The sequence below is a fragment of the Synchiropus splendidus genome, chromosome 16 (genome assembly GCF_027744825.2).
Source record: "Synchiropus splendidus isolate RoL2022-P1 chromosome 16, RoL_Sspl_1.0, whole genome shotgun sequence".
NCBI lineage: Eukaryota > Metazoa > Chordata > Actinopteri > Syngnathiformes > Callionymidae > Synchiropus > Synchiropus splendidus.
Genome location: NC_071349.1, coordinates 20,100,384 through 20,115,865, shown reverse-complemented (window position 1 = coordinate 20,115,865; position 15,482 = coordinate 20,100,384). Strand labels below are relative to the sequence as shown.

Genomic DNA, 15,482 nt, shown 5'->3' with positions numbered 1-15,482 from the left:
CAAATAACATCCTGCTGCTGTGGACTGGGACGGAACAGCACCACAACAGATCTGGCATTAGTGTATCGTTCGACTTCAGTAAACGACTTGTGCAGGACGTCCCAGGCTCCGTCGGTGCTGACGACAGGTTCTGCACACTCCAGTGGAACCTGCCGCTGGTCTCATTCTAGGACAGCTCAACCGCCAGCTCCCAAGCCACATTCTCTTTCTCCAGTTTCATGCGGCTCTTCACCAAATGAGCCGCTGAACTGGCTGCTGTCTTGGTCAAGTTTCTGTTGAGAGGATGGTTTATACAGGAAATAAGACGAAAAAGTCAGAGCTATAAAGGTCTGGTTTGTGTTTCACCTGTGATTCATTTATTTATTCATTTTCATTCACTTTAACCGCTGTACTGAGTCAGGTGAGCAGCTGCTCAGGTGAAGCCTCACAGCCTGACACGTTTGTAGCATGTGGATCTTTTAGGTTTAGGTGGACTTGACATGAGAATGTGGACCTCACCAGTCAGCATTAGTCCAGCTCGGAAGCAACAGGTTCATAGAAACTGAGTGACACCTTGTGAAAGAAAAGCTTCTCTTGGCACTTAATACAGTAACTTTTGTGGTGAAATGTAGATTTCCTTGCGTCTAACCACTTTATCTAATCAGCCTGGCAGGGGAGAAGGTGCATTAACTCTCCATCAGCTTCATTCTCGCGTCACAGCCCGACACCGACTGTCTTCGCCGCGACCCCAGAAGAGAGCGAAGCTCTAATGAAGTCGGCCAGTGTGAATGCATGAACAGCGCCGAGGTTCCATTGGAATTGAATGCATTCATCCGTGCCAGTGTAAGGTCTCTGTGACGGGGGGCCGAGGGGAGCGGCGGCCAGGTGAGCAGCGGACCCCCCCGTGCCGGGTCCAGGACTGAGGAGAGGAACAATGCAGCCGGACGCTCTCTTCCTGCTGTGTTTGGTGACCTTTTGGCGACAGGAGCGCACTGTTAATGAGCTGGTGCGATTGTGGGTCTAACGCCCAACTCTGCATTCCAGGAGGCACCTGTGTGAGCAGCTAGCTGCTGGTCCAGGGTCACAGTGGTCTGAGACGTTTGAGCCGAGCCTTTGGCGCAGCTTCCTCCACACTGCACGCAGCAACACGTTCTCACCCCATCAAGGAGGCCAGCTTGGGTGTCACTCTGGACGCTACATTCTCCTCACAAGGTGAAGTCCAGTGTCTCCCACGTGAGCGAGGTGGCTCTTTGTTGTCTCTACCTGAATACTGTTTTCTAAGGTCCCCATGTTGCACGATGTGCAACAGGTGGTGTCAGAAGTGGGATGGCCGTGCAAGCCTACTGCGTCCAGTGTCTTTAAAGTGATGTAAGGGTTTCCCACAGATGACCACGGGCAGCTGGGACGCTCTGGATTTGGGGTCTTATATTGAAACGGGGGCAGCCATCTTGGCATCAGTGTATTATCAGTGTATCCAACAGCTCGCCTGACAAGTCTCGCGACTGCACAACTGCTTGCTTTGGGAACGGCATCAGTCTCACGCCAGTCGAATTTCAGACGGCTCTTGACAAATGAGACTAATCCTCCTTGGATTTCAGTGTTAATTGCGTCTTCAGCGTTTGAAGAGAGTTGGAAAATAATCCAGGAATAAAAGCCAGCCAGCGTTCAACTGACAACAAGGAGGATGATTTCACAGATTAAAAATGGGAATGGTGCAGGACAAACAGAAGACACGGAGGGAGGAGGAGATCAGAGGGACAAGTTGGCGGTAAAGCCAGGGACAGAGTTGGACCAAGAGTGTTGGAGATGAAGAAGATGAAGGTGTGATGTGAGGACAATGAAGCTGGGTGAAGGATGATGGGAAACGAAGATGAAGGCGGGTCGGACAGCTGGAGGGGTGAGGGTCCTCCTGTGTGGAATATCTCCACTCTGGGTGAGGAACATCTCAGATCTTTGAGCAAGATTGAGTACATCCCTTGGGTGAGTCTTTCTCTGCAACACCCATGAATCCCGGTGAGCCAGGTCCAAGCAGAGGTTTTCTTTGCTTCAGCATTGTCTGAATAAAGGGTTGAAACTTCAGCGTGCTGAGGAGACTCTTCAGGACTTGCTCACTGACGTGGACGCGGTGACTCTTAAGTGCATGGACGCGACCACACATTCTCCACCGGAGCTTTCTAAACTCTCAGACATGAAGGATTTCAGAAAGTGAATTCACCCGGGCTGAGCTCAGCGACAGGAAACACGCAGTTCAGCAAAGAATCCGGCCAAATGAGACCAGAGTTTATTTAATGCAAATGCTGCAAAACAACGTGAGGTGAATTAATGGGAGCGACAGCTGCTTCCTCTCACTCCAGCACCACCCGCATTAGCTACCTCCACCATCCACTCCACGTCAAAGCCAATAACAGTTCTCTGCTCACGGCTGACGGGTCCTCGCCGGGCACCTTTATTCATCATGACATCATGAACTTCCTTACACTTCACTTCACTTATTGCCGCTCCATGACGTTACAGCGGCTGTGCTATCCAGCGCTGACCTCTAAACACCGACCCCCCGATCTGGACCCGTACCTCCACAAAACAGAGGTTGCTTTTACCTGACTGCTCACAAAATAACTCCAAAGTAGTAAGTACTCCATAGACCATGTTCAAGGTGTGACAAGGAACGGACCAGAGGAGACAATAAAATGTGAATCACGTGGAGCTGCAGAGTCAGATCCCCCTCACACTCTTGTCAAGCAGCTGCTTAATCAATCCACTCAAACACACCCAGTTGCTGTTCACTTCTGGAGCCTAAGCACTCGCCTCCTAAAACCATCAGCAGCTTCACTCTGACCTGACAGCTCCACTGAGAGATCACCGGCACCATCTGCGGCGTCTGCTGATAAGAGAAAGCCTGGCTGTGTCTGGGCCCAATTAGGCGGCTAAGTGATTCAATAGCAGCCATTTAGAGTTTCCTTCAGGCTCAGGATGGACTACCTGAGTCCTGCAAGAGGACGTGGGCTCTCTGAGGAGCCGGAGCCGCGAGAGAGCATGTTCCACCGCGCAGAGATCAGCATCGACAAAACACCTCATGTGGGAGCCGTTGAGCTCCTCCAGGGAGGAAGGCGTGTGCGTGTGCGTGTGTGCGTGTGTGTGCAAATATTGTCAAGAGCCAGAAGTCAGCGGGTCAAAAATGAATTCTCTCTGACGCCGCCACTCCATTGATCCTCAGAGAGTGGAAAACTGTGTGTGATGAAGCTCAATGTTTTGAGTCCAGCTGCTGTCACACGAGTCAAAGTGGTCAGTCATAACCTGGTCAACGAGTATCACTTATCACTTCGGCATGTCGCGTGTGTGACACAGCAGCAACACGCCACAGATGAGCACGGGAGCCCATCATTCTTTACCTTTCTAACACAAATCAATGAGCGAAAATGAATGTCATTTCAACCTATTCCTTCAGTCTGAAGGAGCGGCTTGGAAAGTGCTTGCATCATCACTGCTTCGTCTGTTGACGCGACTGATTTAGCAAAATAACCCTCATCAGAAATAGACACGGAGTCGACATCATTCCCATTTTGTTGGAGTGCCTTTTCAGTAATCTCTGAAGAGCAGCTATTTTGGCGGCGCCGCCCGCCCCCTCACAACATGACTCATTTGGACGTCATGAAAGTGCGAGCGCGGGGACAGAAGCTCCGGCGACGGAATGGAACGTGGACCTCCACTCACACACGCCGGAACATTTGTCACGGCTCATACTGTAGTGTGGGCCACCCACCCACTCACAGCTACAGCTGCAAAAACATGCAAGCAGAGAAGGCTCACAGGTCTTCAGCAATCCTATTAGGAAAGTCAGTCACACAAATCATTTCCATAGTAAGTCATTGATAAATCCTAACCCCTGTTTGACAACAAAGTTTACACTCCTGTGGCACAGACGTGTCTTTCAAGGCACCACTGACCCTCAAATGCTCAGACTTTGAGCCGCAAATCAGCAATATTAGTCTCATTATATTATATTATATTTAATAAAAACTAAACATGTCCAAAATAAACACATAAAAGTAAATACAGCAGGCCAATTGACTTTAAGTCATTCAACAGACAACGCCAGGAAAAGACAAGAGGCTTGGTGACTCTCCCAGCTGATTTGAGAACAAACGCTCTGGTGCTCCAGTTTCACACTGCCCTCACCAGGCCGGCACTGAGGACAGGCCACTGTTGCTAAAGAGAGAGTTATTTTCACTGCATAAATAAAAGACAGCCTTTAATAGAACACACACACACCGCCTCCAACCAGCTCATTTAAATATAAAAGATAAATGAGATCAGAGGAAGCTGGATCAGACAATTATGTGTGTCCCTGGCCCGATCATCAACTACAGATAAAGATGAAGGAAACAAAAAGAAGAAAATATCTTTGGAGGTATCAAAGTATCGACTGCTGCCGGAGTAAACAAACAAAGAGTCTCATGGAATATTCATCAATGTGTTCTCGCACTGGGGCTTTAATAAGGGGGAAAAGCATCATGGCCACATTACATATGAAGAGTGAGGAGTGATCACGTTGAGTAGCTTGACTGAACTCCTGTTCAGTCAAGCTACTCGCGCCCAAGCAGTCGCAGGCCTGCACCAACCGAAGCTGTGGTGGGTCTAAGGTTAGTACAACGTCAACATGGCGGATCGGAACTGTAGATTTGTGGAAGTATAATAAAGCGAAAAAGAGGACGCCGCAATCTCTGTGTCCAAGGTGAATTCCAAATTCCACTTGGCTTCTTTGTTTTGGTGATGAACCTTCTCTCTCAGCATACGTTGCCGTTGGGAAGTTCAGATTTCTCAGCTGCATCAGCGTCTGATGCGTCAAATGTCGCATGAAATATTTGGCGTGAAACTCTAACGCCGTCGCCCCAACACATATGGCATCTCCTGCTCATATACTGTAGCATGACGGGTCATCAATCGGGCCTCTACCTCTGGCTTCACATTGAAATCACTCACATACATCGCAGTTTTGGGGAGTGTAGCTTAGGCAAGCCAGGCCTTCTCAGCGACGCCAGCGTCTAGACGGCACGAGCATTTGATCCGGCTTCAATATAAGATACTGTGTAGTAGTAGTAGTGGCACAGTCACTGTGTATTCTTGTGAGCTGGAAACAAATTCCTTGCATATAGTTAAGACAAACTTCACTTCATATAGTTAAGACAAACTTCACTTAAGACAAGCTGCTTGTGATTGAGTTCAGTTTGCAGGTGAGGTTAGTTCCATCATAGTGGCGTTAGAAGTGGGATGGTGAGCCAGTGAGCCAACTCTGTTGTTCGATGAAACCAGATTCAAATTTGACATTTATTGACAGCCCTAGTTGCAACAGTATACAACGGCGGCAGGATTGGTTATCTTGAGCAGTTGCAACATCAGCTGTACTGTATTAGATGTCGCGGTTGCATAACAAATAGAGAGTTGATAGCAGTAGTTGCAGTAGAAGGAGCCGTCACAGTGGCAGTACTGTACTGTACGAGGCTTCATGAAACAGTGTACTGTCAACATCAGAGCCCACTAGATGGCGCTCTCAGCTCTGCAATGTTTGGATTTGAACAAGCGTTTTTCAATGAAACCTCACATTATCCTTAAAGCAAGAGCGCCACCTACTGAGCTCTGAAGATGAGGACGCTGTTTCATGAAGCCTCATCTGCCCATCACTAGTCTGTGCCTCTAATGACAGTAGTGGAGCTGGTTACTGTGATGACGCAATTTCATGAGTAACAGCAGCTATAACTGTGGTATCTGAGTTGTGGATGTGGTCCAAGAGGTGGTGAAGTTTGTTTTGATGGTTGCCGTGGCAACATCAGCATGGATAATGCTTACTACTGACAGGTAGATCCAGTGGTGAGCTCTGTTGTGGATGAAGTGTTGCAGGCGGATGGTGCAGGAAACGTAGCTGTGCTAGGCGCCTGCAGTCGTACTGTAAGCACTGGAGTAGTAGAGACGATCACAGAGGAGCATGGGAAGCACATGCTGTCCTATAAGGCCAGGCAGTGTTGTAAATGTTGGCTTGCAAAAGAGGTGTGATTGTGTTGTTATCAGTATCAGTTTGTGCAGCAGAGGTCGTCTGTTACCCGCCAGCATGTTTGGAGCGCTACTCATTAGCGAGACATTCAAACAGGGCTAAACATGGCGGGACTCGTGAGCAGCTGAGATGGTGCACAGATCAAAACAGTGGGGTGAAAGGAAGGCAGCAGTAATGGGCAGCAGTTCCAGCAGAGCCACAGCAGGTGGAGTGTCAAAGGACACGGAGGCGGGAAGAAAGACGAGGAGAGGCAGAAGAAGAAGAAGAAGAAGAAAAAGCTTCACCTTTCTGCAGACTCATGTCTACCATGCGAGGCTCAGCCAGCTCCAGGTAGAAGTTCTTGTTTTTCTCATACTCCTCATCGTCAATCACTTTCACGTGAATGACTTTGCTGCGAGAATAATAGGAAAGAGAGAAAAGGAAAGAGAGAGAAGGGAAGATGAGTTTAATATGCGACAGCAGGACACAGGAAGTACACTGTCAGTGGGATTAAAAACCAGCGGGCCAGAAAGCTCAGAAGGTGAAAGGTCAGCGTGCTGCCAAAAGGTCATCAATCAGTGCCTGGACCCAGCTGCCAGCTGATTGGCTGCCACGGCTGTCATGACAACCACCTTGAAAACAGCAGCGTTTCACCCACCGAGCATGAAAAGGTGGGAGAACAAAGAGGTGCAGAGTTTTACACAGACGAGAGGAAAACAGCTCAATACGGCAACGCCATCGCCTTAACTGATCCTTGTAAGAGTTATTGACGAGGCACAGCAGGACTCCACCGAGGGACCGTTGGATTCAATTTGCCTCATGTGACCTCGCCACACGGCCCCTGTACACGGCCATAGTTGCGCTGCACAGCGGTCCGGACAGTGGGCCGGACCGCTCCCCGCGAAACGTGTGTCCAGCTGAAGCTTGCGATGAGACAGGCAGAGCAGCTGACCAGCATCTCAGGGGGAGCTCTGACTCCGCTGCAGACGCCACCGTGACACCCGCCTCTCAGTCACCACTGGGCTGGGCTCTTATTCCTGCTGCTGCCTTGCTTAATCCCACTCTTCAGTCCGAGTGGATGTAATTGCAAATCCTGCACCGACAGAGAGCCTGTTAGCGCCTCACGCATCCAGCTCGAACCACGCCTCCTCCCGGTGTCCTGCCACAGCAGGTTGATTTGCCTCCACGAGGACCACAGATGAAGCAAGTTCCTCTCGAATTACACCATCAGAACCCAGTGAGAATGAAGACAGACAAGTGGCCAATCACCTTCATCTACCAGCGCCTCTATCTAATCATTACTATCATTATCTTCATTACCACCAACAAAAATGAGCCAAAGTTTGACACCCAATCTCTTCCTCTTCTGTCTCTCTGGGCTTCTCCCTTCAGGGGTCGCCACAGCGGATCATCCTCCTCCATCTCCCCCTGTCCTCTGCTTCCTCTTCTCTCAAACCTCCAAACCTCATGTCCTCCTTCACCACCTCCATCAATCTCCTCTGTGGCCTTCCTCTCCACCTTCTGCCTGCCAGTTCCAACATCTCAACATCTTCATCTACCACTGTACTGGCTCTCTCTCTCTCTCCTCTGTACATGTCCAAACCATCTCCATCCAGCCTCTCTGACTTGGTCTCCTAAACACCTGAGCACATGTGCTGTCCCTCTGATCCTATCATCATCCTGCTCTCACTCCAACATGAGGACTAGCAGAACCTTCATGAACCACTTTTGTTTTGCTTTTATTTTGTCGCTCCTCTTCCTGCTTGTCTCCAGGAGCGACGGCCCTGCCACATTAAAGCGAACAATGATGATTTGGGATGGTGAAGGCTGGATTGTTTTATAAGATTATCCTAGAAGAGAATCCTTATGTCTGGAGTGTGTTGAGAGTGGATTCCTCTCTCAGCTTTGAAAACGCCTGACGCTCATGAATAAATATTTACAGCTGAAAATCTTTGTGTGTGGGGAGACGATCGCTCCTGACTGGAACTGTGTCAGTGTGGTGTGTCCCAGTCCTCCTCACTGGCCGTCCACCACTTGAAATGATGCCTTCAAACCCAGGGAGCTCCGGAGCTGACTTGAAACCAAGTGGGAAGATGAAGTGTGGAGAGATGTCCAGGAGACTTGATTATTTCAAAACAATGTTCCCTTTGTTGACTTTCTGTGGTGTCACACGTCAGCGAGCCAAAAGCTCCAGTAGCAGAGGTGGTGTGTAGAACTAAGGTCAGAACTATGGTCTGTAGGTCTGAGAGCAGCCGACGTCGTTGGTGACTACGATGTTTGGGAATTCTTCCATTAAAGACAGAAAAAATGATCAATAGCAGCAACAAACATCTCAGAGCAAATGAACAGCTTAAAAAAAAAAGCTTGGAGTTAATTGATTCTACCTCCATTAGAAGTCATTAGCGAAGCCTCTGATGAGGAGTCGTGCAGGAATTTAGGATTTAAGGAGCGAAACAGCCCTCAACGTGACTGAGAGATGCAAAATCATTGTGGGAACATTGTGCCGTGGTTCGTTCCGCTCCCCAACCGTGCACCCGGTCACCACACAATGATAGAGGAGAGGGTTTTGGCCCTGGCTGAAGCTGGAGGGACGAGGATGAGGGCGCAGCCATGAGGGACGCCGCTCTCTCGCATCAGGGAGTCAAGCGTGAGCTTCCACTCCACTGCAACATGTGGAACATTTTCATCTGTTCCTAAAAAGTCAAGTCGAAAACACCCCCCAACCTCGGCCCGAGGGGAGACCAGAGCCAGAAATCCATGATGGAGGCTTCATGAAACATTCATCTGAGTAAACACACGGCGACGCACTGAGGAAAGTTTGAAAAGCCTTTTGTAAAATTCCAAACTGGATCAGGTCAGGACGAGCAGGAAGTGGACACGGCAGGGAAACGGCCCCAGGGCCTCATGGGAAATCAAGGCTGTAATTAAAAAGCTGTGTTTTCTGTTACCCAGCGCTGGGACGGGCTCATTAAAGTGGGATTATTGCCTTTTCGCTGCCGCCAGCTAAAGATGCTGGAGCCGTAGGACAAGTTGACTGTGAGGGAAAAGTCAAGGTGGTTTCACGCTTCCGCTGCGTGAGAGGGCCCTGGACTGCTTTCCCACCTCAGCGGCGCTGGAGACACGATTCAACCATCACGTCTCAAGTCACCGTGACTCCTCCAAAGTTTGCAAACACCTTCTGAAAGAAGAGAAATAAATGACGTGATCCAAGTTCACCACTAAAAGAGAAGTGGAGCGTTAAAGTCACTAACTGAAAGAAGAAGTGACTGAAACAGAGCATGTGTTCCCTCAGCACTGATGAGCTCACGAGCAGCTACCACAGAACTCATTTAGCCATTTTATAAGCCACGTTTCATCCAGTCCAGTTTTGCTGTTTTGAGCTGGGGACGTGAGCAGCCCCCAAAGCAATGTTCCTCTAATGTTCCACGTGTCTGAGCAAACACACAGCGACTCTCTGAGCCTCTCTCACCTGGACCTCTGGAGCCACCTGTCGTTGTCCACTGTGGTGACTGCTGTTGTAGTTTATGATAGCGTTTAAAAAATATGAAAAATGTCAATATTTACAATTTGCATAATTCACATTGAGGAATGGAACCTGTGTGAAATTTAAATTTAAAAAAAACAAAAGCTTTCAATTGTCTTTGAGCTGTATAGATGCTTTACATATTTGTTTAACTGAATCATAATGTAATATATTCACTATATATATATCTTCCAACACAATAAGTAAACTAACTCTAGTCATTGAATTCTCTCTTGAAGCAACTCTTACGAACATTGATCCTTTCTCAAAGGGATGGATGAGGCTGATGAACCTTAGTTGCGCCGCGTAGATGTTTCTGTGCTGAGATCGTATCAGCTGTGCACTCAGAGGGAACATCGCTCCCAGTTCTCCGACACAGGAAGTCTCCTCAGAGATGGAAAGTGTTGCCGTCCAGCCTCACTCATCAACAGGAAAGGAAGGAAAGTCCATCATGACTGGCTGTGTCATGTCAAGGGTGGAGACTAAAGCTGCTGCTGCAGCGACAACATGGAGACGCTCAGAAGACACCAACCCTTGGGACTGAATAAATCACTTCAAACCAAACCACGACCGACCTGTTGCCGCCTCCGCATGAATAAAACATCCGCCGTTAAGTAAGTTGAGCAATTACACAGAAGTCTCCACTCGCCGGCCGTGTTGCGGCGGGCAGGAGATGCACTGGTGTCAGCTGCTGTTTGAATGAAGCACGACAGCTCGACCGAGTGCCGGCGTTCACGTGGGGACAGAGAGACACCAGGAAGTTTCTATCCACCTCCTTTCTTCCTCTGTGACTGCACCAGCGATGAGTCTCTATCAAACTTCTGAACGCAGCTGCATGTCATTTGACAGTCAGGATCACAAGTCGCTGACTCAGCAAGAAGGTCAGGCTCAGGTGAGGTGGGACTGAGGACGCGGATACAATCCAGAGAAATCCTTACAGCAGAGCGAAGTCAAACACAGAGACATCGCTGCGCTTCCAGGTCTGCAAACGCACTGGACATGTCAGAAGAGCGTAGCGTGAAGTGATCATCGGCAGTTGGACACATCCTCCATGGCCTGAAAACATTCAGATGACGCAGCATTGGCTTTGTCAAATATCATCGAGTGCCACTTGGCTAAACAGCGAGTGCAGTCGTCACCCTCAACGATCAGCCTGGCGATCACATGGATCTCCAGGGACACTGTGATCCAGCGGACGGGAGGATGTGAGGTCGCAGCGTGAGCCCGATCAATAGCCAATCATCTGACATCTCAATATCAGATGGAGGACACGGAGGGTGACACGCAGGCCGGAGCAGCCAGGTGGCCAGATGCTGTGTGGGCCCGCGTCCGAGGTCAGAAGGACCCAGCTCCAGCGGTGATTACAGAAACTGTGATGACTCAGCGTTTCCTCCGTCATCCAGATCATGTGCTGTTGTGTCATGACGGCAGCTATTTATAGCCTGAAGATGTCAAACATAATGGAGACCATTTTTAGAGAAACATTTCAGCCCAATGTGATCCGAAGTACGAGCCACGACAGAACATTCTTGAAGATAAATCTGCTGGTTCATTGTGTTTCCACCAGCTGGAAGTGCACTGACGACTGCATCACACCAAGCTGTGGTTCGGCCATTTCTGCCAGGTGTTAGGAGCGCCCTCTGCAGGGGGGTTTCCCAAGCAAACAGACTCACCACATCCTCACTCCCTACACCGCCAAACACAATCTCCACGATGACAGTTCTGCATCTCACTATAAATGTGTTAAACACGCGGGAATTATTCCAGGGAACCTTTGATCATGACACTGGTCGACGCTGAGTCTCTGGATCCCTGTTTCTTTGATGAGATGGGTCAGAGATCATCGGTCCTCTGAGGCGCTCCTCTGCCTTGGTTCACATCAACACACGCAGCTCTCCCGCTGCCAAGGTGACAACACTTGGATATTGGCGGTGGCGTCCTCTTCCGCGTCCCCATGAGGCTTCACTGAGGGAGGACACACTCTCACAGGCAGCGCTAATGCTAGGAGCCGCCATCAGTCAGGGACCATCAACAAATTCTAAAGCCTCAAAGTCTGAGTGACATCTTCAATAAGGCCATGGAAAACCAGCATTTTTGGAGAGAGAGAATTGTGACAAGGTTTTTCACCACACAAGACAAAAGACTGACAGTTTGGATCATGATCTGGAGAATAGACTCTGACTCCATGATCATTTCTTCACCTGATGGTTTCTAATGTTTCTTCAGTAGCATCTCGGAAATGTGTCCAGACTGCTCCATAGTTCATGTCAACTGTTCAGAGACATGAGATACAGCAGACAGACGGCTCCATTGAAGCCCTAAATAAAGCTGGCAGAGCAGCCTGTCAGACACCAGCGGCTTCTACCAGAGACCTGAAACATTGAGTTTCTCATCTCTGCACTGAGTTCACTGTTCTATTGAGACATCAACAGATCATGGTGTTGGAGACAAACTCCACTCCTGAGTTCCATCATCAAACAGTGTCAAGAGAGACTGTAGTGTCCAACACATGGAAGAGAAGGAACTTGGATTTATCCTCATCATTATTGCTGAAATTACCACATATATTGTGATAACTTTGTATTGTCCATATCACCCGTCCCTACTTTCAACTGATGGTGGAACCTGCTCTGAGCAGCGCGTCATGTAAATGACAGGCGGAGGTCAGGGCTCAGTAAGGCATGGGAGGTAGAGAGGTCCTGAGGAGCCGGAGACCAGGAGGAGGACACCGGACCCGTCCAGTGTGGCCACCCCACAGCCAAGACGGTATAAAATAAAGCAAATCATCATGAAATAAGGAAGAAGTGCAGGAGAATTTCTCCCACCACAAGTCGGAATATTGAACCTGGAGGGGCCAAACTCCGAAATGAACAGTAAGTTATGGAGAGGAATGTGCCATTGTCTGAGGAGCTGAGGAGTTTTACAAGCCGCACACTCTTGCAAAACGGCCTCATAAAAACATGCTGACTGCCTCGGCTGAAGGAGAAAAAGACAAAAGGAGAAAATGGAAAAGGAGAGGACACTCCAAGGGAAGAGGGAGAACTCAGACAGTCGTGCTCCACATTTCCTGAGCCAAGAGCTGGACGGACAGGGAGTGAGCTATGCTCCTGTGGGTGTGTGGAGCCAGCCCAGAGGTCTCCTCCTCAACAAGGACACAATGAAATACCCAGAGATGTAGCGGCTGACAGGGGACGACAGCGAGGGAGAGGAGGAGGAGGCAGGCGAGGAAGTGATCCGTCTGAGGGCTTCCGTTTACACCACGCCAAATCACCTGGAGCTAACACAGTCATTGTTCAAGATTCTGGACGACAGGCGCTGCCCGCAGGACGCCACCACCACAAGGAATTCACCCAGAACTACATTCAAACAGACCCTGATGGTCCGCTACGGCCGCAGAGCAGATCCAGGATCAGAAGTGCGGCGCACACAAGCCTGCAGAGCGTTCAGGGGCGCGGCTCAGCGCCACCTCCACTGCCGCTGATGGAACATGCCTGTGTGACGGTGTCGTCCCTCGCTGTTCACGCCATTTCACCAAAATAAAGTGGCTGCTGCTCGCTGCTGCCCTCTACTGTCTGCACTCTCCTGCTCAACTCTCTTCTGCCTCACTGCAGATTACGCTCGCTTTAGCAAGATTTAACAACAACTGACAGTTTATGAACCTTATTTTTAGATTCATTATTAGATCACATGATCTGAAATGTGTGTCTTCTATGCCTCATCTACCACGTTACATACAGATGTGATTATGGGTGGATCCCTCTGTCCGTGCTCTGCCTTCATTTCCTCCGTATTTCTGCAGGTTTCCACAAAGCTTACGGTTATGGACCCAACGGAGCAGTACCCCAGGAAACCATGGGGGGCAGTGTTGCTGTTACTACCGGATACAGAGCTCTAATGAGCAGGAAGAAGACATATCAATGGGGGAAACTCTCCGTCCTCCAACACTCAACGGCCTCACCGATCACCGCCTGTCACTGCCCTATTTGCTTCCTCATCCCGTTTTCATCTCCTGTCCGCATGCGCACATTGGTATTTCAAGTCATTTCCTGAGTATATGCTCATATTAACTGAGACCTTGTAGGCAAGATAGAAAACTGCATGCAAATTGCACAGAAAGATCCAATTATTTCATCTGAAATCTTGTTAAAATATCCGAATTGTTGAATACAAGTCAAATGTAGTGATATATATATATATATATATATATGTAAAATAAGGTTAAAATACAGTTAATATGTGGGCGTAGTACTTTAGTAATTCAAATTCTGCTTCTCTTGATGAAATACCAGTGTGTAGTGAGGCGTGGCGTAATGACGTTGCTAATTTTATTCTAATTTATGTGTCAAGCAGCTGCACCCATGTGCGCATGCGGACAGGAAATGACATCATAAGCCTGAGCCCTGGAAGCAAAACGGGATGAGGAAGCAAATAGTGCAGTGACACCGCCTCCGACAACACTTCCTCCACAGTCGCCATGTTTGTTTTGGAGTTTGTTGTTGCCATAACGAACTGGTGCTGCGCACGGCCGCTGATCTGCACGTGTTCGCTCTTCGCCTTCTCAGCGCCTCAGCGCAGCTCTAATCAAGCAGCAAAAAGCACATTACTGTGTATCATCGCTTCGTGTGACCCCTCTCAGAGTCGGGGCCTCGGATGTGGGCAGCGATCCATTTTCAAAAGGCTGCCGGGCGGGGACGTCTGGAAACGGTTAACAGGGTGTTTGAATATTGAAAACGTTAAGTTAGCGCACACGGACAGAGCTGCCGAGCGCCTGTCCTGCCTCGACATCTGATTGGTCGACTCATGAAAGAAACATAGGCTTCTAAAAATAGTCAAGGGCAGCGGGGCTGGTGGGGGTGGACGCTAAACGCACACACACAAACTCATCTCACATTTGAACTTGGACACTGCCGCTCGAACACACCATGAAATCCAGATTCCTCCGAGCCCGAGGTCGCAGCCACACAAAGCCCCGACACACACCACGACAGGCAGCGCTTACATCACCATTCTCCTCACCACAGGCCTGCGGACCGATGAACAGGCTGCTGATGTTGAATGGAAGTCATGTGACCATGCAACGCTCCTAGCCTACGGGCAGCACGATGAACGTCCACCGCGGAGCTCTCTAGAGCTGCGGCTCAGTCGGTGGCTGGCTGGCGTCCTTTGCATGAGTTAGCTAATGCCTGGATGTAAAGTCAGTGACTCAAGGGAACATCTCACCACCGTCACATTCGACTCTGCAACAAAAAATTTAAAAGAAACGGCAACTTTGAATGACTTTTCCTCACTATTCAATAATGCTAGCATTTGTTCCGCGCCATAATAAACCAAGCCACATGTTGTATCATGTAGCGTATAGCTAACAAAACACCAGGACGACAGAGGAGCCAGTGGCGGAGTCAGAGTCATTGAGGGGTCGTGTTCCTCCTTCATGGCTTCCACATATTATATAATTATATTGATTATTGAGTCTATAGTACTGTACAGTATTGTATCGTATGATAATTGTAAAGAATAAAGCGGACTACTTCACGGATTTCACCTGTCGCAGGTTATTTTTGGAACGTAACCCCCCTGATAAACGAGGGTTCCGCTTCCAAGAAGCAGGCTGGTCTTTTAAGTCGCGAGCGGCGCAGCTCAGGCTTGATGTGATCACCGGGACACATGTTCATGTCCCTTCACACATCCAGCGAACACGAACGCTGCACACTTGACAGCTCCCGCGACGCCTCAAACCCACCGCTAACGCTGTCGAGGATGCTCACACTGGCGCCAGAGACACGGCAGAGAGGAGGTGGGGACTCGTCCTCCATCGCTGGAGCGCGTCCTCCACTTCTAGATGAGATGAACAGACCGAGCCCCCCACCCTGACTCGTGTGGCGTCGCCCTAAAAAGATTAGCCAGATCGTGGTCCCGGGCAATAATGGCAGCATAGAAGGGTTGAATGGCTCACAG

General features: G+C 49.3%; 1 protein-coding gene across 1 annotated transcript in view; it reads right to left on the bottom strand.

The window, feature by feature from the left end:
* Positions 1-15,482, bottom strand: part of slc8a3 (solute carrier family 8 member 3) — a 63,476-nt gene that overhangs the window by 12,095 nt on the left and 35,899 nt on the right. The window contains exon 4 of the mRNA XM_053844478.1: positions 6,310-6,416. Within this exon, the coding sequence (XP_053700453.1) occupies positions 6,310-6,416 (107 nt within the window). The remainder of the gene's footprint in view (positions 1-6,309; positions 6,417-15,482) is intronic.